The 24,534-nt window shown below is 44.8% G+C and overlaps 2 protein-coding genes across 4 annotated transcripts in view; one reads left to right on the top strand and one right to left on the bottom strand.

The window, feature by feature from the left end:
- The window catches only part of FAM171B (family with sequence similarity 171 member B), a 253,681-nt gene that overhangs the window by 144,627 nt on the left and 84,520 nt on the right, over positions 1–24,534 (bottom strand). The gene's annotated exons all lie outside the window — the stretch shown is intronic.
- On the top strand, positions 944–24,182 carry ZSWIM2 (zinc finger SWIM-type containing 2). Of its 3 annotated transcripts, none has more exons than XM_075933769.2 (9): positions 945–1,480; positions 1,586–1,662; positions 7,309–7,349; positions 7,887–8,106; positions 9,703–9,948; positions 15,347–15,431; positions 17,408–17,529; positions 18,577–18,730; positions 22,460–24,182. In XM_075933769.2, the coding sequence occupies exons 1-9, from the start codon at positions 1,346–1,348 to the stop codon at positions 23,258–23,260; spliced, it is 1,881 nt and encodes a 626-aa protein (XP_075789884.2). In that variant the 5' UTR covers positions 945–1,345; the 3' UTR covers positions 23,261–24,182. The 3 variants fall into 3 exon arrangements, with proteins under 3 accessions (XP_075789885.1, XP_075789884.2, XP_075789883.2); XM_075933768.2 differs by having other exon boundaries at positions 948–1,480; positions 9,697–9,948; XM_075933770.2 differs by lacking the exon at positions 9,703–9,948 and having other exon boundaries at positions 944–1,480.

Below are 24,534 nucleotides of genomic sequence, written 5' to 3'. Positions count from 1 at the left end.
TATTGAATAAATCACTGAAGTGATCTTCGGTTTATTTTTAATTACTCAAAATAAAGAGAGAAACACAAAAATTATATTAAAGGAAGAGTTAAAACAGCACTTCAATTAATTAAGTTTTAAATTACAGCTGCTACTTTAGCAGTAACCTATAGTGATATGAATAAGATTTTGGTACAAGTCAAGCATCCACACCCTCTGAGATGGTGTGTAAACACTGCCCCTGGCCATTTCTAAGGTTCTGCCACTAACAAGAATCCTTTCCTTCTTATCCGGACTGAGTCACAGCCAGGTCACTTGCAGGAAGATCTTACTTCTGTGAGCTGGACTCAGGTAGCAAAACTGTAAAAAGGTGGCGTTAATGAAAAGAGACCTAAGGCCAAACATAAATAATGCAGGAGCTTCAGGAGGTAGCTGAGTTAGTCTGTTACAAAAAGACAAAAAACAAAAACAAAAAATGGTCTGGTAGCACTTCATAGACTAACGAAACATGTAGATGGTATCACGTGCTTTCATGGGCACAGCCCACTTCTTCAGATGACCAGTCTCACAATGGCCACAGAAGTCTCTGCAGAGGTTAAACAGAAAGGATAAAGCCCACAGGTGCGAGGCCCCACAATAAAAAAGCAGCTGCATCCCGAGAAGGGCTTGGACACAGCTCTAGAAGTCCCAGTTGTCTACCATTACTTGCTTGTTTGCGCCATACCATATCCCTCCCAGATGTCCCCTGAAGCTCAATCTACTGCGAGGGAGGCTGGGGGTAGTGTGGCGGGTGAGGAATAATAAGAATTAGGGGTATTTCATGACCACCAAAAACAACATAAAATAAGATGCAAACCAAAGAAGGGAAACAACTGGCAGGGTGGGGAGGTTTCCAAGCACTGCTCTGGGTTTGCTGGCCTCTGCCCGCCAGGACAGGCCCAGGCCACACTTGCCTGGTGCTGCAACCCTGCACCTCGGCTCGCAACAGCGAGGTGGGAGCGCGAGGTAAACTGATCCTCCAGCGTCCTCCCCTCCTTCCCCCGCGCCTGGCATCTGGTTTAGTACCGCGGGGGGGGGGGGGGGATGTCGCGCACACACCCTGCCTCCGACCCGGCCCGCGGCCCCCAAGAGCCTGCCCCAGGGGGAGAGGGTAGCAGGAAACAGCACCAGCTTCCGAACCGCCCGCGGGAGCTGCCTAGCGCCGGGCCCCCGGTGACTCAGGGCTCCCTCTTGCCGCCCCAGGGGCCGGGCGCGGCAGAACGCGGACAGCCACGCCCACGCCCGCCCCGACGCGGGCGCGCCGTTTCCATGGGGACCGGCAGCAACGGCGGAGAGTCTGGGGCTGCGGTTGCCGCGGGAGCGGGCCATGGGGCGGCGGCGGGGCGCGAGCGCCGGGCTGAGCTGGCAGCAGGACCAGGCGCTGGGCAGCACCATGCGCATCGTGCGCGAGCTGGGCCCCACCGGCTTCGTGCTGCAGGAGGAGGGAGGGCGCGCGCACCGGGTACGGGGGCGTGGGGGGGGGGGGGTGGCTCTGGGCCTGCCGCGATGTCCTTCCCGCGGCTCCAGCTCAGCTGCGCCGCCACCAACCCCGCGCTTCTTTCCCAAGGTCTTCCTGGGGCAGCCTCACTCCTGCAGCTGCGCCGCGTTCCTGAGGGAGAAGGACCTGTGCAGCCACATCTGCTGGTAAAGGCGCGCTTGGCGGGCGGCTCCCCCGGGCTGCAGGGCACGTCCGCCCCGGCCTCCCTCCGGTAGCGCCACGCAGGGGCTGGTACAGATCTGGTGTCGACACAGGGTTTGCTGAAACACATCTAGTTGCAGCCAGTTACCTCTTAATTTCATCGCATGCCTGGGAGCGCAGGAAAGGAATGGAAGAGCGAGGTGGCTGAATTGCTAACCAAACCAGACCATTCCTCTTTAAAACTACCTGTTGTAAATGTAATTGGGGGGGCGGTGAGCAAATGTTTGTATCCATCTGGTACAACTAAAGCTACAACTGTCTAAAGTTACTGCAGACCAGGGGGTCTGACTTCACATTCAGGTAAACTACAAAACCAGAGGTTAACATCAAATGCGGGGCACAAACTAGTGCTGGCGACTGTAAAGGAAAAGTGTCAGCTTTCTACTTTATCATATGCTCTAGCACCACTTTTTTTTTAATGCACACATCTCTGAATAATTCATCTTTATTACAGAAGAAAGCGGGTCTAGGATAGATAACTCTTATCTACATCCTCCATGCTAAAGCCTGATGAAAGGAAATTATTTAGATTCCAGTCAGCAATCTTCCTTAATTTCTCCTTTTAAGTCCTGGTGATTCAATAGACCTAAAAGTTTTATCAGAGGCTTCCTATATACAGGCAGTCCCTGGGTTACGTACAAGATAGGGACTGTAGGTTTGTTCTTAAGTTGAATCTGTATGTAAGTCGGAACTGGCGTCAGCCGCTGCTGAAACTGATCAGTTTCAACCGCGGCTGAATCTGGATGCCAGTTCTGACTTACATACAGATTCAACTTAAGAAACCCAGACATCCCCAAGTCAGGAGCTACTGAAACTGATCAGTGGCTGATTCCAGGAAGCCTGGGGCAGAGCAACTCTGCCTCGGGCTTCCTGTAGTCAGCCGCTGGTCAGTTTCAGCAGCGGCTGACTTGGGGACTCCTGGGGCAGAGCAGCTGGGGTACTGCTGGGTTGCTCCAGTAGCGCGGCTCCTCGGCGCTACTGGAGCAACCCAGCAGCACCCCAGCTGCTCTGCCCCAGGCGTCCTGAATTCAGCTGCTGCTGAAACTGACCAGCAGCGGCTGAATCAGGACGCCTGGAGCAGAGCAGCTGGGGTGCTGCCGGGTTGGTCTGGAGCGGCGCTGCGGGACCAACCTGGCAGCCCCCAGCTGCTCTACCCCAGGGGTAGGCAAGAAAAGCCTGGTCTGCTGGGGGGGGCAGTAGCTGCACCCCCACCCCCAGCAGACCAGGGAGACGGGGGTGGCGGGACCGCCCAAGTCCTCCATGGCTTTGCTCCGTCTCCCTGGTCTGCTGACCTGGGAGACACGGAGCAAAGCCGCAGAGCACGTGGGCAGCGGGACAGTCCAGGCGCGCCGCGGCTGTCCCACTGCTGGCATGCTCCGAGGCTTTGCTCCCCATCTCCCTGGTCTGCTGGTCGGGAGATGGGGAGCAAAGCCGCGGAGCACGCCCGCAGGGGGACAGCTCAAGCGCGCCCGGGCTGTCCCGCTGCGGGCGTGCTCCAAGGCTTTGCTCCCCGTCTCCCTGCAAACCAGGGACACGGGGAGCAAAGCCTTGGAGCACGCCCGCCGGGGGACAGCTCAAGCACGCCCGGGCTGTCCCGCTGCGGGCGTGCTCCAAGGCTTTGCTCCCCGTCTCCCTGCAGACCAGGGAGACGGGGAGCAGCTTTTCTCGCCCCGGAGGACGGGGGCGGCGGACCGCGGCGCATCTGGGCGTCCCGCCGCTCCCGTCCTCCGGGGCGAGAAAAGCTCTGTTCGTAACTACGGATCCGACATAAGTCGGATCTGCGTAACTCGGGGACTGCCTGTACATAAAGAATTTCTTTTTGGTTTTGACATTTTTGGACATTTGCTCTTCGAAATCAGTTTGGCCTTCGGATTTCCCTATATTTATCTGCTGTAACTTATGCTTTTTTATGGGCCAGTGGTCAGATGTCCAAAGTCTGAAGGATTTCTGTTTAGCTCAAGTGGCTTTTCAGGCTTTGCCATTTTCCATTGGTTCCCACTGTGTTCTGCAGTGCACAGGCCTTCTGAGATTAAGCAGCATTCATGCCACCTTTAAGGATTTTACTGGCAACTTTGAGGCCCTTTTGACTAACCATTATTTAATTCTCTCTAAAGTTTAATGTCAGAATGTTATGTTTTAGTATCTTATTTCTTTATTCTGCACAGGGTGCAGTTACTATTTAATAGCTATTTCTACTTTTTTAATAAAATCTTGTTCGTCACTAAGACTCAATCAACAAGACTCCTCTTGTATGCTCTAGAATTAACTTCCAAAATGCAATCCCTTAAATTATGAAATTTTCTCTTAATGTTGTGTCAGTGTGCAAATTGATCAGTTAGATGTAGTCAATCACATATTTAATAGAATTCTTCCACTGTGTAAACAAAATAATTGGCTGAAAGAAAACAGGAGGACATAATTTTAATTTAGATTTTTTTTAAGTTTCTTACAAGAGGCTCTTAAGGAAACCAAATAGATTTGAGCTAATAAAAGTACCACCATCATGGATTAGGAAATAGCAGATATATGGCGGGGGGACAAATACACATGACCCTCCATACTCCCAGTGTCTCTAATCTGGATAAGCTACCAACCCTGGCAGGTGGAAGAGTAAGTGGCTCTGCATGCTGCTGTCTCTCTTCTCTCCGAGCTGGGGAAAGGGTGGTGCAGCAATGTGCTTCTCCTTAGGATTTTCCCCACCGCATCCATAGTGGTGGGGGAGCACAGAGCCATGTGTGGCCCTGGGAGTAGAGCACCAGGTAAGTGCCTCACCATTATCCCTGTTGCCTGAACTAAAATTGCTTATGAATTTCCAGTTACCACCTTTAGAATTGACAGGTCCCTGGATCAGGTCCACTATTCAATGATTCTGTGGTTGGGAACCCTGATTTGCACAGGTGCAACACTTGCACTATATGAACGCTTGTATATTTGTGAATATAGTTTATTAATACATTTAGCACAGTCACAAACACCCCAATTTCTTAAGATAAATAGGGAATGTACATCTATATTTCCCTACCATATAATCTCATCATTCTTTCTAGAACAACTCAAGGTGTTAGCCATCATCTTCCTCATCACCTGCACCTTCCCCGTCCTCACCAGTGACCATCATTCTAGCACCTGCCAAGCTCCTCCTACCACCCTGAGTCTGCAATGCCACTTTTATCATATGTTACGCTGACGTTATGTTTGATGCATATTCAGTAGGGGATGTTTCCTTTCCCCTTATTTGTATTGCCTCACTTTGCTAATGGCTTAGTGTCTTTTTCCAGTAGGTCAGTATATCATTGATCTCAACTTATCATATACAGGCAGTCCCCGGGTTACGTACAAGATAGGGACTGTAGGTTTGTTCTTAAGTTGAATCTGTATGTAAGTCGGAACTGGCGTCCAGATTCAGCCGCTGCTGAAACTGACCAGTTTCAACAGCGCCTGAATCTGGTTGCCAGTTCTGGCTTACATACAGAATCAACTTAAGAACCCCAGGCATCCCCACGCCAGCTGCTGCTGAAACTGATCAGCGGCTGACCCCAGGAAGCCCGGGGTAGGGGCTTCCTGTAGTCAGCCACTGGTCAGTTTCAGCAGCGGCTGACTTGGGGATGCCTGGGGCAGAGCAGCTGGGGTGCTGCTGGGTTGGTCCAGTAGCGCCGCCACTCCTCGGCGCTACTGGACCAACCCAGCAGCACCCAAGCTGCTCTGCCCCAGGCATCCTGATTCAGCCGCTGCTGAATCTGACCAGCAGTGGCTGAATCAGGACGCCTGGGGCAGAACAGCTGGGGTGCTGCCCGGTTGGTCCAGTAGCGCCCAGAGCGGCACTACGGGACCAACTGGCAGCGCCCCAGCTGCTGTACCACAGGTGTCCGGAGCAAAGCCATGGAGCACGGGGGCAGCGGGACAGCCCAGACGCACCGTGGCTGTCCTGCTGCCCTCGGGCTCCGTGGCTTTGCTCTGCTTTGCTCCCCGTCCCCCTGGTCTGCAGACCAGGGGGACGGGGAGCAAAGCGGCGGAACACGCGGGCAGCGGACAGCCCAGACGCGTCTGGGCTGTCCACTGCCCGCGTGCTCCGCGGCTTTGCTCTGCTTTGCCCCCCCGTCCCTCTGGTCTGCCGACCAGGGGGACGGGGGGGGGGGCAAAGCAGAGCCAAGCCGCAGAGCGCCCGGCCAGCTGACAGCCCAGACGCATCTGGGCTGTCAGCTGATCGCGCGCTCCGCGGCTTGGCTCTGCTTTGCTCCCCCCCCCCCCGTTCCCCTGGTCTGCTGACCAGGGGGACGGGGGGGGGGGGGGGGCAAAGCAGAGCCAAGCCTCGGAGCGCGTGGGCAGCGGACAGCCCTGTCCGCTGCCCACGTGTTCTGCCGCTTTGCTTCCTCTCCCTGGTCTGCTGGAGACCAGGGAGAGGAACGGCCCCGTTCGTAACTGCGGATCCGACATAAGTCGGATCCGCGTAACTCGGGGACTGCCTGTACATCAGTTCATTATCACAGGCCTTTTGTGGCTATCTATCACATTTATTATTTCTGTCTGACCTGGTTATTTGGTCTGGTCTCAACCGGTTACTTCAGGTTTTTCTAACTAGTGATGTACCTGCTAAGTTTGAGGGTATTCTTGGAAGTGCCTATACCAGGGGCAGGGAACCTTTGTAGGTTCAGGGTCCACTGACTCTCAAAAAAATCAGTTGGGGGCCATACACAAGTGAGAAGCAAAAAAGAAAACCTAACCCCTCACTAATATTGCCCCCAACTGAGAAGGAGAAAGACATTTCCCTTGCACAAGGAGCCTAGGGGAGCCCAGGCTAGTAGATTTGGTGTGCTTCAGCCTGACAGTGGGGAGACTGAAGTCCCAACACAGGCTCCTCAATGTTGGAGGGAGCCCTGAACCTAGGGGGAAAGATCCGGGCAGGATGGGGACCACATCTAGCCTCCGGGCCTTAGGTTCCCACCCCAGACCTGTACCATAAAAAGTCACTATCTTACCACCATCTAGCTAAGTGAAAGATCCCAGACATATGTAAGTCATCTTTTGCTGTCTGGGTGAAAAGTCCCAGACAAAATACTAACTTTGCTTTAGTTCAACATGTAAGTCTCTTGTGTTACAGTCAAACTGCCAATATAAACCTCCTGTAACTTATTATAACAACATATAATCAAAACCATAAGGAAATAATGTATATACCTATAGGCAAGCAAACAGGGTAGTTCTGTAGGCTACATCCCTCTCAGACCCAGACTCTGCAGTACCCTACCTGGCCGGGAAAATTCTTTAATCTGATGTGCCCTGTTTCCCATAGTTGCCAGATTTAAGAGGTTTAAGTGCAATTGGTAATTTTTCAGCATAGGAACAAGGTTTGTAACATGAAGCTTTCAAACAAACAGCAGAGGTACAGAGGGCCCCAGTTTTGATAAGAACTTATTTGTCACTTAGCCCTGTAAACTTTTTTCTTGCAGTTTGTGTTATATTTTCTCTCTGAAATGAAAACCTTTTAAAACATCTGTTGTCCTTGAAATGTAAAGTTGAAAATAATAGCCAGTAGTTAGCTGCTGCTTGTGAAAGTCAACTAAAGCTGATGGTCATCTTGTTATTGTTGTTAGGATATTGCTGAAAAAATTCAAAGTTCCAAGAAACCATGAATGTAAGTATAATTCTTTTTGCTTGCTTGTTTTGTCTTGCATACAGAGTTTAAATGCACAAAGGCATGATTCTCTGGAGATTGGATAAGATCAGGTACACACACTTCACCATATAGACTAACAGATGTATTGGAGCATAAGCTTTTGTGGGCAGAGACCCACTTCATCAGTGCATCTGACGTAGTGGATCTTTGCTCATGAAAGCTTATGCTCCAATACATCTGTTAGTCTATAAAGTGCCACAGGACTCCTTGTCGCTTTTGTAGATCCAGACTAACACGGCTACCCCTCTGATACTTGACACTTCACCATGTTTCATTACAGGAAAACCTTTGAACCTTTTTGCCATAAAGATCAGTTTTAGTTGTGAAACTGTACCCATTAGCATCGCAAATGAGAAAAGATTTACAACATTTCTGGCACTAGAAGCATTGACCTAGTTGGTTCACTGCAGATGATTTAGCCTGACAGTTATGATGGTTGAGTATTACTAAATGTTAAATGTTTGCCAAAGAGCTTTAATCTGAGTTTTTCTATAGATGCTTTTCAGTTGGGTCTTCTGGAACGAGAAATCAATGATATACTTCAGCGATTACATCAAGAACACACACTCCCATCAAGAGCAAACGCTCTTTCCAACAAAACAGTACAGAAAGAGGATGATGGATACATTCATCAGAAGGAAATTGATGAAGAGGATGTCTGTCCTATTTGCCAGGAAGAGCTGCTAAAGAAAATGTTTCCCATCACTTATTGCAGGTTAGATATATAAGAGGAAGTTCAGGGTTTGGGAGGGGATTGGGTGCCAAAGGCAGACTCTGGCTGGGAGGTGCTTACCTAAGTAGCTCGGGTATGTCTACACTACCACCCTAGTTCGAACTAGGGTGGTAATGTAGGCAACCGGAGTTGCAAATGAAGCCCGGGATTTGAATTTCCCGGGCTTCATTTGCATAAAGCCGGGCGCCGCCATTTTTAAATGTTCGCTAGTACGGACTCCGTGCCACGCGGCTACACGCGGCACGGACTAGACAGTTCGGACTAGGCTTCCTAGTCCGAACTACCGTTACTCCTTGAGGAGTTTCATGAGGAGTAACGGTAGTTCAGACTAGAAAGCCTAGTCCGAACTACCTAGTCCGTGCCGCGTGTTGCCACGCGGCACGGAGTCCGCACTACCGGACATTTAAAAATGGCGACGCCTGGCTTTATGCAAATGAAGCCCGGGAAATTCAAATCCCAGGCTTCATTTGCAACTCCGGTTGCCTACATTACCACCCTAGTTCGAACTAGGGTGGTAGTGTAGACATACCCCTTCTGAGCAGTAGTGCTCTCAAGCTGTCTTTCCCTGCCTGTTAGTAGCCCCCATCTGGCTGTTCCATGTGGTTCTCTGCACTATGTGTGAGTGGGGAAGAGGCTTTATGCACTGTCCAGATCCCCAGCAAAATCTCTCAACTCCTATTGGAAACCAGCCAATAGGAATTGAGATTTTGCTGGGGATGGGGGCAGTGTGTGAAATCTCCCTTTCCCTCTCCCTCCCCAGCCCATCCTGCAGTACAGGGAGCAGCCAGCTGCTTTGAGCGATTCTGCTCCCTGCTGCAGGGGTGGGCCATGGGTTGGATTAAAACGCTTGGTGGGCCAGAGTTTGCTTACCCTGGTATAATCGCTAAGGAAATTGACAAGAAAGCCAGCTCCTAGTTCTCTAGCTAAGCTGCTGCCAGATCTCTACTCTAAGCTGGGCTGCCACCCAAGAAAACCCTTCTGTCCCTAAGGATCCTGGCTTCTCATGTCTTCCTAGAAGCAGCTGTCCAGCCTCTCACTACAGATCTCCCCATAGGAGGCAAGAAAGCCTATGGCGACTGCCCCTCCACTCCTGGCTGAGAGTGTGGAGGTGAGAAGCCTCACACAGCAGTTGGACTCCTATTGCAGACTGCATGGAACTTAGAGCCCTGGCTTTCAGTTTCCCATACTGCCTAGAGCCCTACATGGATACAAAATTTGTATCCACATCTGTGTCAATAAAAATGAACTGTGGATAGCCTCATCTATATCTGTGGATGCAGACACCAGATACAAAGCGGATATGGGCAAATTTGAAGGGTTCTAGATAGAAAATTTTCATCTGCAAAAATGAGCCACAGATATCCACATCCATGTCCACAAAGCAGATATCCACAGATTTCCAGGGTACTAATACTACCCCTCTGATTGGTGAAGTGCTCCTGCTGAAGACCTCCACCACCAAGAAAAGAGTAGTGTTGACATCAGCCACCACAATAATTAATGTAGTGGCTTTAAGTTGACCTAAAATAGGACAACTTAAGATTGTATCAGTTATAGCGTCACTTTCTGTAGGTACAGCTGTGGGAACAATGTTCATATCACTTGTATGAAGATTTGGGCTGATCACCAGGGTGAACTGGAGAATGACTCTGTGGTGAAGTGTCCCCTCTGTAGAGAAGAATTTGCACCATTAAAGCTCATTTTAGAAGAATTCAGGAATTCCACTCAGCTTGTGACTCCAGCAGAGAAAGTGAGACTTGACAGACACCTTGGACTCCCTTGTAACAACTGCAGAATATTTCCAATTGAGGGAAAATGCTACAAGTAAGCATTTTTAAAACAAAAGAGGTACACTTAATTTAACAGTACAATTCATTGTAACAACCTATAACTACTACTTATTCTCCTTTATCTTTACTATAACTAAACAAACAATGCTACTGTGTGGGATAGATTACTTTGGTTCTTCTAGCTCCGAGATGATCATATGTTCCATCCCTTGGGGCTGATTTCTGGTCAATTTACATTACAGTGATCTGTGTAACAGACTTCTAATGGGATCTTTAGCTCCATGTATAAAGTTGGGTCAGCATCTCGGAATTCCCTAGTGCAGGGGTGGGGAACCTTTTTTGGGTCAGGGACCATTGACCCACAGAAAAAATCAGCAAAATGAAAAAATAAAAAAAGCCAACCCTATCACTGACCTGGCTTGCAAGTGAGAAGGAGAACAACAACCCTGACAAGTGGCCCTCAACCGATAAAATAAGAGATGCTCACCTCACTCCCCTCACACGCCAGCCCCGTGGATTCAGAGCTTCACCCAGGGATGAATTAACTTTTCGAGGGGCGGGGGACAAGATTTTGTGAGGTAGGCTCTGGGGTGGGGATAAAAATGAAGGATTCAGTGTGTGTGAGGGGGCTGCCAGGGAGCAGAGCGAGGGTGCGGAGTGGGAGCTAGGGTGCAGGAGTAGAGTGGGATGTGAAGTCTTTGTCTGGTTGATCAAGCTGTATCACGCTACGTATTTGGTTCAGCATTTACAGAACAAAAGAGTCTTTCACAGTATCTTAAACATACCTTTAACAAAAAACAGGACTAGGTAGCACTTTAAAGACTAACAAGATGGTTTAATAGGTGATGAGCTCATCACCTATTAAACCATCTTGTTAGTCTTTAAAGTGCTACCTAGTCCTGTTTTTTGTTTCAGCTACACCAGGCTAACACGGCTACATTTCTATCACTATACCTTTAACAAGTTTTATTGCACTCAATTCAGGAGCAGTTTTAAAAGCACTATATATATATATATATATATATATATATATAGTACTAAGCAATTAAAACAGCATTAAAAGACATTAAAAGTCATCACAAGCATTAAAAGACATTAAAAGCAATAATTAAATGGAATACTTAATCTAAATCTAATTTTAAACCCAATTTAGCAGCCTAATTCTTAATCCAATTTAACACACACACACACACACACACACCCTCTGGGGCTGACCAGACCCCAGGTAATGTTGGATAATTTGGTTGAGGTGGAAGTCCGATGAGCACATCACCCCAATATGCCAAATCAATGGACTCCAACTCGTGGGGCAAAATGATGTGGTAAATATCCCCTTGGCAGGGGCCAGTCCGGTAGGATGCCATCCACTAGTTGCACACAGTCCAGGTGGGGTGATGTCCGTTAGTGACACCCCCTCCTTCTTACTGGTGTGTCCACGACCAATCCAGAAACACATGGTTTTTGCACCACCCAAATTTGCTTGCCTCACCACAAGTGAGAAATACTAGTCTGTCCTTGGTTAGATTCTTCCCTTGTTACTTTTTCTTATCTGGAAACGCTGCCACATCGCACACAGTCTTTCTTTTATTTCACACAGTCCTTTTTCTTAAAGTTGTAAACAAGTCCATAATCCTCCAGGGCTCTTGCCTGAACCTCAGTATAGCCTCTCTTCAGCTTACTTACTATTGATTCACTCATGCTAACCATTCAAACTGCTCATGATTCGTGACATATTGGCAGAATGTAGGGCGCAGAAGCAGAGTGGGGTTGGGGGGGCCTGAACAGAATTTAGAGTGCAGAATTGGGCTGAGGGTGCAAAGTCTGGGTGGGAGGAGGCAGGGGATTGGGGCGCCTACCTAGTGTAGCTCCTGAGGGGGCACAAATAGCTCTGTGCCTCCTTACTCTTATGGGTATTCCCCCCCCCCCCCCATTTAGCCACAGTCCCTGGCCAATGGGAGCAACAGAGATGGAGACTGCAAGTGAACAGAGACATAACTTCCCTGTGTTGCCATTCCAAGCTGCTTCCTCCCTCCCTCCTACCAGGCAGAGCACAGGGCCTGGACACCTCCTGCAGCTTACCTTGAGCCGGTCCACAAGGTTTGGGGATCTCCCTCTCCACAATGGGGAGAGACTGCTCCCGCAGCTCCCAGCCATGCTGGGGGAGGGGGTCTTGTGGGACTAGGTGGAACCACTCTCCAACACTCATTGGTGGCAGGAAATGGAGCGGCATGACTGGAAGCCTAGGGAGTAGAGTGAGCTGAGTCTGGGTTCCTCCACCTACTGCTGCCATTAGTGAGTGCAGGAGTGGGTCCGACCCCTTCTCCTGGCAGCAAGTGCTCCACTCATCCCAGGGCTATGTTGCTCAGGGGAGGGAGCTTGAGGAAAGATGTGAAATGGAGGTGGGAAGAGGCACAGAAGTGGGGGATTGCTCTTGGCCCTGCACACTCACATAAGGATGTCCCTCCCCGAGGCTATGAGTGGCATAGGGAGGAGTCATATGGAGGGTGATCATGTGGTCAGTGCCCCAGCCCACCCCCCATATCTCTCCAGCAGTCGCCTATGTCAGTGTGGAACACTCACAGCCAGCAACAAACATGCAGCTCAAATTTCTGTATACTGCAGCCAGACATGATTTAGCAACTCTGACCCCAGCAGCCTGTCTACAGCCCCACTCTGACTTCCACCAGTCTTATTATTATCAAAGTGATCCCAACACACTCCTAATCCCACGTTTTCTTCAAACCATGTACTCTGCAATGGCTAGCCTTCTCTTGGATAGTTCAGTGACATGATAAGGTTTATTGTTTCTGCTAAAGAGACAAAAGCAGAGCATAGCTTGTTTACTGGGTTAAATACACTATTCTCTGCAAACATATCACTGAGTTAGTTTTATTTTTACTATAAAGCAATTTATTAACAGGACATAGGTTTAGTGACACCAAGTAAAATGAATAAAGTTAGGGTGTGTCTAGACTACTGAGCTTTGTCGACAAAAGTGGACTTTTGTCGACAAAACTATACCTGCGTCTACACTACCGCTGAGTTCTGTCGACATAACGTCGACAGAACTCAGCAGTTTTGTCGACGCTGGTAAACCTCATTTTATGAGGCATAACACCTTCTGTCGACAGAGTTCTGTCGACAGCAGGTGTTATTGCCTGTAGGGTTGCGTCTAAGACTACAGGGTTTTGTCGACAAAGCATCTTGCTTTGTCAACAGAACTGAATGTGTCTAGACGCTCTATGTCAACAGAAGTTTTGTCGACAGTATCTGTAGTCTAGACGTACCCTCAGAAAGGGTTAGGCCTGGTCTACACTACAGAGTTAGGTCACCATAAGGCAGCTTATGTCAACCTAACTTTGTAAGCATCTATACTACAATGTTCCTCTAGTTGATTTAGCTTGCCTATAATAATAACTTCTGTGAAAAGCATAGCAATTAGGTCAATGTAGTTAGGTCAACACACTGCCCATAGAGACACTGTATCATATCACCTGTTGCTGCCTTTGTCAGCCTGAGAGCTGCCATTCCACCTGGGGCTGGCAGTCCAGGCTGTCGGCACCAAGACTCCGGCTGTCAGTGCCCCCTTACATCAGTGCAAGAGCTCCTGACAAGGAGACAAAATACTGACAGAAAAATCATAATATGAACCTGAAGAGCCAATTTAATTACTGCAGTGGCAACCTAAGTCAACCTAATTTAAGTAGATTTTAATTTTGTAGTGTAGACATGCCTTACAAGCATTGAAAGCACATCTAAAAATGAAGATAGTTGTGTCTCACCAGTATTTTCAGTCATGATTGACTCTTCCTCAGTTAGGACCTTCCACAGAAGTGCAAGATACTGGATATCCCTGTCTTCTTGGGTGAAGGACCTTAGTATAAGCACATTTGTAATCTATGCTCATTTTCCAGAGACTTCAACTCCTTCTTGGCTGAAGGACTCATCTTTCTCAGCTTGCAATAGTGCTGGCCTCTTGTCTGTAATTATGGATGCTGTAGGTAGCTCCAGAGCTTGTCTATTTCACCAACAGAAATTGATCCAATAAGAGTTTCTTGTCAGCTAATCTCTCTCAAATTATTCATAAAACAGGACTATGTAGCACTTTAAAGACTAACAAGATGGTTTATTAGGAGATGAGCTTTCATGGGCCAGACCCACCTCCTCAGATCAAAAACAGTTTCCTGCCATTTCAACCAGAAAGGGCATTGTTTCAACGACTTGACTACCTGAATCCTGCTTCAAAGACATTTTAACACAAGACTTCAAAAAGAAACCTCTGAACTGTCATTCATGCTTAAATTTGACACTTTACGACTGGGTCTCAACAAAGATGCTAATTACCTTACCCATTACAAAAATAGCTTCCCCAGTTATCCCCTCTAATATAATTAGCTCACAGACATTAACCTCCGCCCCCCCCCCCCCCCCCCGGTTCTGATTTGATTTGTCCTTTCTATAATGTATTCACTTATTTTTGATTGTATCCCTTTGGTATATATATGGTCATGCCAATTTTCTTCCACAATGTGATCTGAGGAAGTGGGTCTGGCCCACAAAAGCTCATCACCTAATAAACCATCTTGTTAGTCTTTAAAGTGCTACATAGTCCTGTCTTTTGTTTCAGCTACACTAGACTAACACGACTACATCTCTGTTACTATTCAAATTATTCATGTAACTGTTTGCAAAAGCAGGGTCAATGTGCTGACTAGTTGCTTTTTACTTCAGCTGTGCTGGGAATTTGAATCACAGTCAAATGTATCAATGCTATGTTGAATCATGTGCATTTTAAATAAAATACTAATCAGCTACAATCTTCTTTTTCAACAAATACAGACACACAAAGGAATCCTTAGGATTCCTTAATCTTGAAATACTTCTTGACAAGTGTGCATATATCACTTTGTCATAACCTGTATTATCCTTGGGAGAAAAATACTGAAATGTTGCTGTTCAGCAAGCTAAAAGAATGCGTATGGGCTTCCTCCTTCAGATATAGAATAACCAGTGGTTTACAACCTTCTTTTCTTAGCAGACCCTAAAAAATGTTTAATGGAGGGATGGATGCCTCTGCAAATTTAAGACGATTCACTGAGCCCCAAGGGTCTTCTTACCACAGATTGAAAAACCTCTGTTCTGTGGTAATTGATAGCCTTTTGTGGACCCTTTTGACATAGTAAGTCCACAGACCACAACACTGGCATACATTATTTGCATCTGTATACAATTCAGCCAGAAACAAAGCAAAGGATTTTATTTTCTAAAAGCTTTTACCGGTGCCGTAGGTTTGAATTAAAACAATTTTATTCTTCAATATGGGAATTGCTGATACTAAATAGTAGAATGTTTAGCAATAGATTTTCTTATATTAATAAGTTCTCTGGAGCTGCTAATATTGCACTCTAAGTACCTTATATTTTTGTTTTTAGGTGCACTGAATGTAGTGAATATCACCTATGCCATGAATGCTTCACTCGCTTTTGCCATCCTCCACATACTTTTACTTTTCGACAGGTACAGAGCTCTATTTTAATGCATCATATCCAAAGCTAACTAATAGTCAGAAACAGAAAATACTGTACTGTACTTAGAAATGTAAAGCTGATTTAAAAAAAATAAAAACACCTTTACTCTGAATAAGATTACCACTATGAAATAGGAATAAGATATCTACTATGAAATGCTTAAGATAGCTAGCAAGGAGTAGCACCCAAAATAGGCCCAGCTCTGGAGATGGAGAGGGAAACATATGACTGGAATGTTGTCTGCCTCTGTACTTCTAATCTCCTGTCTTGCTCTGGACCTTTCAAATTATTCTTTGCAGAAATAGGGAACAGAGGATACGTCAGTTGAAGGGGACCGAATGTCATCCTTTTTCTCAGTTCTTGTGTCCAGTGGCATTTCTATATAAAATAAGACAGTCACACTGTATTTACTTCTTAGGGTGTGTCTAGACTACAGGGTTTTGTTGACAAAGTGGACTTTTGTCGACAAAAGTATACCTGCGTCTACACTATCGCCGCATTCTGTCTACAGTAAGTCATTCTACGAGGAATAACGCCTTTTTTCAACAGAGTTATGTCGAAAAAAGGCGCCATTGCATCCACACTTGCTTTTTCAAAAGAGAGTGTCTAGACGCTCTGTCAAAAAAGCGGCTTGCTTTGTCGACAGAACTGGCTGTAGTCTAGACGCTCTTTTTCAACAGAGGCTTTTTCGACAGAGGCTTTGTCGACAGTACCTGACAAAAGCCTGTAGTCTAGATGTACCCTCCATGTCCCACTCAATGATAGAGGTCACCCTATACACAATGCTCAGGACAGCCACTAGCTAGAGAAGCCCTGTCAAGTTGTGATGGAACCACACTTCCAAGGGAGTGCAGGGGGTCACACTAGGGATGTTAAATTTTCCTAATCAGCTAATTGACTAGTCAACGGAATTTCTATCGACTAGTTGAAAAAAGGGCTCTTGTACATTTCAAACGAAAAGGCGCAGTGGGGAGCCCGTGCAAATGGGGACCAAAGCAGTCCCTGCTTACATTGCTGCACCTGTCCCTTTGAAATGTACAAGAGCCACAGCATTCCAGACCCTGCCTGAATGGAGACTGCTTTGGTCCGCGCTCGTGCCATTTCCCCCACTGTGTCTCTGCTTCCCCTGCTTTTCTTCCCTCCCCCACGGAGATGGTGCTAGGGGAACCAGCTTTTAATCCGGCTTCTCCCCACACGGGCTCCTACTTTCTAATCCCCCCCCCCCCCCAGTGCTTCTGATACAGAGGCAGCAAGAGGGAGGGAAGTGACTAGTCGAATAGTGACTCAACTACCTGATAAGCCTAGGCTTATTGGGTAGTCAACTAGTTGCTTACATCACTAGGCCAGACCTAGAACTAAGGCATGAGGCACTATGAACTGCCTGAGACTTCCATCATGCTCTACGCAAGATCAAAAAGGCTCGGGGCCAGATCTAACCTATTGCCAATTAGTGCATTTCCTAGCAGACTAATTTTTATAGCATTAATTCACTGGATAGAGTCAAGCCACATAAACCCTGTGAATGAGGATTGCAATGGCCTCTTTGAGCTCAATGGCAGGCTTAAGCATATACATCTGTTTTTTTCTGCAATTTTGCTTCTAACGACCCAGAAATATTAACTCTTAAAGTTTACCATCCATAAGGATAAGATTGTTTGGGTTTTTTATTTCAGAGAGAAGGACCAAGATTGTCCTTTGCTGTTGAGAGAGAAAGCCCAGCACTTCAGAGCTTTTACATAACTTCCTACAACAGTTAGAGCCTCTTAAAATACAAGAATTTCAGTCATCATGGTGATTAATCTGTGTTTGTTGCTACAGAAATTTCTGGAGAACAAATGTATTACATTGTTCATAGTTTCTATTTTTATGATTTACAAAATCCATATTTTTGCTATTGAGAATAGCCAAATTACTTTTTGTATCACATTTTGCAGTCTTTCATTATCTCTTTTTTGTATGCAACAGAAGAGAAATCAGAGGTGGAGGTCACTCAACCAAGTTTCACAATTATCACCTTCAGAAGAGAATTTAAAAAGCATTAAAAATCAAGGTGATAATTCTGAAGAGATTTTACATCTTCAGGAGAAGTAAGATACTTTTTTCATTCTATATAACGTTATCCAATTCAACAGTCTTTAAAACAATAATTTTCTCAAATTATTATCATTATGTTTATAGAAATGGTCCTGTAAAGGACAATAGGAAATGCTTTAGAGAAACTAGATGTGTATTAACTTTGTATTTTCTTAACCTAGTTAAAATTAAATTTTAAATACATCTTGCAGGTGAGTAAGTTTCTTTTCACCTGTGTTTACAGACTAATGGCGTAAGCCTTGGAAGAATATTTTAAACTTTTGCATTATGAACTATTCTTTGGATAGCAGTTAAAAATCTGCCAGAAAAAAGCATAAACTATTCATTTAAAATTAAAATGTTTGGAATTTGAGTGGAAAGAGGAAGTACCAGTAATATCGTATGAAAATAGGCTTACCACCTAGGTTTGCAGAGGAATAAGATTTGAATAAATATGAATTGATGTGCTTATTGAAATCAAACTCTTTGTGGTTTATTGTTAATTAAGAGCTAGCATTGTGCCACTTTATACTAGCATAGAATACTGTTTTAGTGCACTCTAAACAGCAGCAGGATCCACACATTCAAAGAATCTGTACTCATCTCACAGAAAGTAAGGCAGGACAGCCTTGTTAAGACACTAGCCAATTTTCTGGCTCAGCACAAGCTCCCTGCATAACATTGAGCAACTCACTTAACCCCTTTTGGCCTTGGTTCTCCAGAAATAAAAAGGGGATTACAATCTTTCAACTCAAAGTTATAGGTTTGATGCAGGAATTACCTGAGTAAAATTCCCTGGCCTGTGTCATACAGAAGATCAGATTAGATTATCATAATGGTCTTTTTTTTCTGTAGGGAATAAGGCTCCACTGACAATGGTTTTGTAGTAAGATCAGACAGAGTCTCAGTCATAGTGACCAAACACATTAACCTACTGAATCATCAGTCTGTCAAAGTGATAGTTCAATCATCAAAAACAGCCTGCCATTTTGAGGGTTTTAGTTTCTATTGCCTTTTTCTACTATATACTGAAAATAATATTCTATATTTCTATTGTTTAGGTCCAGTTGCATACCAAAGCACATTGTAAAATCTTTACCTATGATGTTGATTAGAAAATGTAGCAACTTTCTTGCTCCAGGTCTACAATGTAGGCTCTGCTTGAAGACCTTTTGCCTTGGTCAGTATGCAAGACTCTTGCCATGTAATCACAAGGTAAAAAAAAAACTTAAAATTTTAAATTTTACCAAAGTCAGAATCTAGTGTTCATGCCAAAATCTCACTGATAGCATGTGTGTTCATCCATGTATTCAGCCCTTCAATGTAGTTTAGACACTTATTTCCTCTAATGCTTAAATTGTCATCAACTTCTTAGATGAGAATTATGTGTGAATTATGCTATGAACTCTGCAGTGCAGCCATAGCCTCAGTATGACAGCTAAAAACAGGATAAAATATTGTTTAGCACAAGTAGTTAACATATCTTGAGGAACTATTCAGGTGAAGTGGGCTTCTAACACTCCTCCAGTCATAGGGAGAAAAGGAAGCAGGGGGAACAGCCGGGGACAGTTGCTAGTAGATTATAGATTGTAAATCAGCAATCCAGTGTTTCTATTAAGTCCATTATTTTTAGTGTTTAGCAAAGTTTATGAATTTACACTCCCAGGCTTGTCTTTTAAAAGTGTTGTGAAGGTTTCCTTTAAGGATGAGGACAAAGAGGTCAGATTTAGAGTGATCACTTTGGCTACATCTAGACTACACAGTTTTATCTTGGAAAAACTGTTCCGCGTCCAGGGAACATGTTAGCTCTTCCGCTTTCTGTGCAGAAGAGCAAACGCGCTCTTTCGAAAGGCCCTGTATTCCTCGTTCCACGAGGAAGAAGAGGGCTTTCGAAAGAGGGGTTTTTTCCCCCAACATTTGTCCCAGTCTAAACAGGCCAAATGTTGGAAAAGCCTCTTCCAACTAAAGAATGAGAAAAAGCTAGGCAAAACATGGAGCACATTTTGTGTAGCTTTTTCTGGAAAAAAAAGACCTAGCCTTTGTGAAAAGTGTTCATCCACAGCTGATATGATACTTTTGTCTTTTATCATTTTCCTGTGCAAATTTATTCAAAAGCATAGTGGATGTCTGATTGCATTCACATAGATAGACATGTAGGGCCCATGGATCTTAAAAGACGTGCCCTGGAGGTGCTGATCATTGTAGCAGTGGAAATGTCTGCAGATTTTGCATTTGTTCTGGAAGGGTATGGTGTTCCTTTGAGTTGGTGTGTCTTGAATTTGCTTCTGGAGATGAGCCTGGAGAAGCTGGGGGGTTGTTTGAAGGCCAGAAGAGGGTGTGGGGTAGAGAAAAAATTGTTTCCGGGTGGAGTCCTGAATGGTCCTGGTAAATAAGTGTTAACTACTTATGCTAAACTGTATGTTCCATCTTGCATTTAGTGATGATATTGAAGCCAGATCTCTGCTATGTACTTGCTTTGGTATAACTACGTTGCTCAGCTGTGGAAAAATTCATCTACCTGAGCAATGTAGTTTGTACCAACATTAACATGTACACCTCCTATGTAGACTATGTTGTGTTAGTGGGAAAGCTTCTCTTTCAGACATAGCTACCACTTCTCTCAGAGGTGGAGTTAAGCTGAGGAGAAAGAACTCTTCCATTGGCTTAAAATGTCTTCACTAGCAGTGTCACAGTGGTGCAGCTGCCCTGATGCAATTTTGTCATGTAAGCCTAATCTGTTTCCCAGTTCTGAAGAAGAGCTCTATGTAAGCTTGTTTCTCTCACCAGCAGTAGCTGATACAATAGAAGATATTACCTCACCTAAATTCCCTCTAAGCTGTGTGGCAGCCACATGAGAGGCAAGTGGCCACACAGCTGCTCTGAAGGGCCACAAAGCAGGGGCTCAAAAAGAGGAGAGTGGATGGGAACTGGGAAAGGAAGCAAATTGAGCCGTGCAGGGCTACCATAGGCCTTTCCTCTGACCCTGGAACTTGCTGCTGCTAGCAGGGAGACAGTGGTCTCTCCTCTGAAGCTTGCTACTGCTGGCAGAAAGAGGGCTTGGGAGCGGGGGGAAGTCATCTGGCTCCAGCCAGGGCAGCCTGCCTGCACACCAAACTCCTCATCCCCAGCCCCACCCAAGTGCCTGCATCCTCAGCCAGAAACCTTTGACCCCTCCTCCCTGCTCCAATCCTCTGCTCCAGCCCTGAGCCCTCTCCTACACTTCGAACCTCTCATCCCTGGGCCTGTCGCACAGACCTCACCCCCAACCCTCTGCCTTAGCCTGAGCCGTGCCCTCATCTCTTCACATCCCAACGCTCTGTCCTACCCTGAGCTCCCTTGTACACACTGAACCCCTCAGCCCTGCCCCATTAATTTTGTTATACATACCAATATGGAGGTGATTTGTCACATCACCTCTGTATTAGTGCACATAAGATTTATTCTGCACATGAGTGGAGAAAATTAGAGGGAAAACTGTACCTCACCCACTCTCCCTCATATCTTGGAACTATCACATCAGCAATACTGTAACTGAAGTTAAAAAGCAGATTTGTCAGATCTTCACTACTATAGCAACCCAGGTTAGTTGACTTAAGTTAGGATTTATTTCTTTTCTGCAGAAAAGATATTCCCAGTGTCTCTAATAAATGAGCAAACTCTTTTTCTGCTTTGGAGAGAAGAACACCTCTGACCAATGCTCTGAATGGTTTATTCTGAAGTGGAGCCTATAGCATTTTCTTGCTTTGCAATGCTTAGCCTTGTAACCTTAGAGGTCTTTTAATATACATTTGTAGAAAGGAGCTTTACTCATCTGAAACTCAGATGTTTTGCAACTGATTGGCAAATTCTTTTGTAAATGCCATGGGTTGGGACTACCTATCTGATTAGGCCAGCCTAGAATCCTTCCACATCCATTAAAATATTTCTCATGCAGCCTCCCTCTCTAGCATACCTTAGAAAGCCCATAGAAGATACCCCTTTTCAGATGCATCTAACTGGAGATCTGCAACTTGACGAAAAATATGTTCATAGTTCATGGATAAACGTGATGGATTTTTTACAGCAATTTACACCATCCTGTAGAAAGAAAAGTCATTGTTGTCTGAGACTAGATAAATATTAATCTAACTTCTATAGTTAGTATCTTTTATGTATCTAGAAAGAGTGGTAAATAAAGTGCCAGGAGAATTAGACTGAAAGAAAAGTACTGGACTCAACATTGAGTCTATAGATCAGTGAGCATAGATTCAACTATTTTCTTTTAGGAGTGTGATTAAAAATGTATTTGAAATCTGAGGCACATCAACAAATGTGCTTCAAATGTATTGATTTACAGCAGCTAATGTAAGTTGAGTTAAGGCATTTTCCATAATAAATTAGAGTTGGGACTTGATACATGAAAGGAATATGCCAGTTATACACTAATGTAGCTCCACTGAGACCCAGTGAGTGTACTCCTGATTTACAGTGGTGAGCGAGAAGAATCAGGCTCCTTGGAATGTTGTTTTTGGATGCAATAATAATTATTTCTATAGCACAGTTGGACCTCTTTGCTTTGGCACCTTTGGGACCTGTCTCAAACCCATTTGCTGATGGCCTGCAGGCTCTCCTGGGGGGCGGCCAGCCTCCTGCATGTCCCTCCTAGTCACTGACTCCACTCCTGGCCCAGGCCAGGCTCCCTATTGCCAGACTCCCAGCCACAAGCCCCCACTCTGAGCTGGGCTTCTGGCCACCAGCCTCCCCACCGGCACCCACTCGCAAGCCACCAGTGTTCTGTAGTCCAGCAACATCCATGGGTCATGCCAGATCATGGATGTCATTGGACCAGAGAGTCCTGGCTTAGAGGTTGAACAGTTTCCTTCCAAATTGGATTAAATATTATTATATTGTTGATAATTATCAGGACACACTGTTCCATATATCTTACATGACTCTTTTTTGAAGTTCCACAGAGAATGTATTGACAACTGGTTACTGTACCACACAAATGCTTGTCCTATTGATGGATATATTGTGTATAATCCATTAACCTGGAAGGATACATCAGCCAATCGTGATGTCAGTCAGTCAGGATCTCAAACGTATAGTACAAAACTTGCAAAGCAGATGGAACCAGAGCTTTTCATACCTGGCATTGGGTTGCTCTTCAAGCAAACACTATTAGGCCATACACTTGAAAAATCTCAAGATAGCATCCAAAGACTTCATAATAATAAAGATCCACCACATTCTCAACAAGGTTTAATTTTAAATGGTGTAAGCTACTTTCATTTAAGAAATTCTGATTCTAGTCAGCATAGCATTGATAGAAATTTATGTTTACAATTTTCCAGGCATGGTAAAGATTTAGCTCATCAGCCTTTCCAGAAAATGCTGTCTCAGAAATCCTACTCTGTTATATCTAGAAAGGATACAATTTCTAATGATAAAAGAGATTTAAATGGACCTTGTACAAATAAAGAGAAAGGAGCACAATTGTGCCACACTGACCAGGCTAACTTGAATAAAGTAGTTCCTTTTGACAGCAGGAATAACCATAAAAGTTCAGCATATGTAAGATGTCCTGGAAAATTAAACTTTGAAGATAATTTGGGTATAGTTGACTATATGTTTCCAAAAAGCCAGGGAAAAGCCAGACAGCAAAAACGACTTCTAGCAAGACCACCTAAGCGTAAGTCTCTGAGCCCTCAAACTATAGATATAGCTTTATTAATGGAAGGAATTCAACTGAATAACAAGTTATAATATACAGAGTGCATGAAATATTTAGAAAACAGCTATACTTTTATAGACTTAAACTTATGCTTTTTGTCTAAGATTTTATTTTTCATTAGTGCACTTCCTAGAGGCTGTAACTACAAAGTTTACAGTTCCTTTCCACCCTTGGAATGGCTTGAGTCCAAGAGTGAGTTCCTGTAACTCATCTGGGCTGAATAAAGTGAAGCTGAAGACTGAAGTATTTATTGCAACACTACTAATAATAGTTTTAAAACTTCCAGCTCCTCTTAGCTGGCTAATCAAGGCTATAATAGGATTTCTAAGAGAAATGGAAAGACTTACAAGTAACTATTGGAATAAAATATTTTTAAAAGTTAACTGAGACAACAAAGTGGGCTTTAGAGTACTATGAAGTAAACAGAGTTGACATACACATCTCACATCAAACATAGACATCCACAATGCTATTTTAGTTGCTTTGCAGAGCAGAAGGAACTATCAGAGTTTGATATACAATTTCTTAACTGCCAATTTAGTTCAGCCAAAAAAAATAGAGGAACTTAATATTTATGACAAGAAGTCAAGTACTAAGGTCTTAAATGTATTTGAAATTGAAGTAAGTATTTTAACCTGGTTATATCAAATTATGTCCAACTAGCATTTACATATTGCTTAAATACTGATACCGAACCTGCCATTTTCAATAAATCAAACAGATTTAACACAAACATCCTATTTATGATACTGATTTGTACTAAAGCCATTATTTCTTTACTGACGTTCTAACTCTTTTTGTATATATTTTCTGTTGATGTAAAAACAATATTCAAGACATCATGGTTAAATGGCTGCTCATGAGCTAAAAGTTGGTAGGCTGCTGACATTGGAGCTCTTGTATAATTTAACAAAAATTACCTTTATGTTCAGAATAAAGACCAAAGGCAAACAGCTTGTCATCTGAGGAGTAATTTTTAATATAATCATAAAAATTTAGCCTCACAACTCTCATGAACCTTAATGTATGTCTGCATCCATGTGTATTGTGTTGTCATGGGGTAGTTCTGTGATATATATTTAGAGAAGAAGGTGAAAGGCTGGAGAGCTGTTTGTTAGGTCCTACATTATGACCCTGATTATAAACCAGGGTAATATGGCCTAGTAGCCGGAGTCAATAGTGCTGTCCTTCTACTTATGAAATTGTGACCCAATAGCCCAAATCAGTAGCTTGTCTTTTCTTTTCAGGGCATCATAATCAAATAGCCAAAGGCAATAGCATTGCCATCCTCAGGGCAGAATAGCAC

Source organism: Pelodiscus sinensis, chromosome 7 (assembly GCF_052426305.1).
Source record: "Pelodiscus sinensis isolate ZL-2025 chromosome 7, ASM5242630v1, whole genome shotgun sequence".
NCBI classification, from domain to species: domain Eukaryota; kingdom Metazoa; phylum Chordata; order Testudines; family Trionychidae; genus Pelodiscus; species Pelodiscus sinensis.
Note: the sequence above shows the minus strand (reverse complement) of the source record. Positions and strands in the feature narration are given on the sequence as shown.

What these genes read in the sequence shown, in the direction of transcription:
- ZSWIM2 (XM_075933768.2), top strand. Translation starts at nt 1,346, where the DNA reads ATGGGGCGGCGGCGGGGCGCGAGCGCCGGGCTGAGCTGGCAGCAGGAC. An exon ending in CTGTGCAGCCACATCTGCTG is followed by an intron (nt 1,663 to 7,308) that starts GTAAAGGCGCGC and finishes TATTGTTGTTAG; the next exon opens with GATATTGCTGAAAAAATTCA. An exon ending in TTTCCCATCACTTATTGCAG is followed by an intron (nt 8,107 to 9,696) that starts GTTAGATATATA and finishes CACTTTCTGTAG; the next exon opens with GTACAGCTGTGGGAACAATG.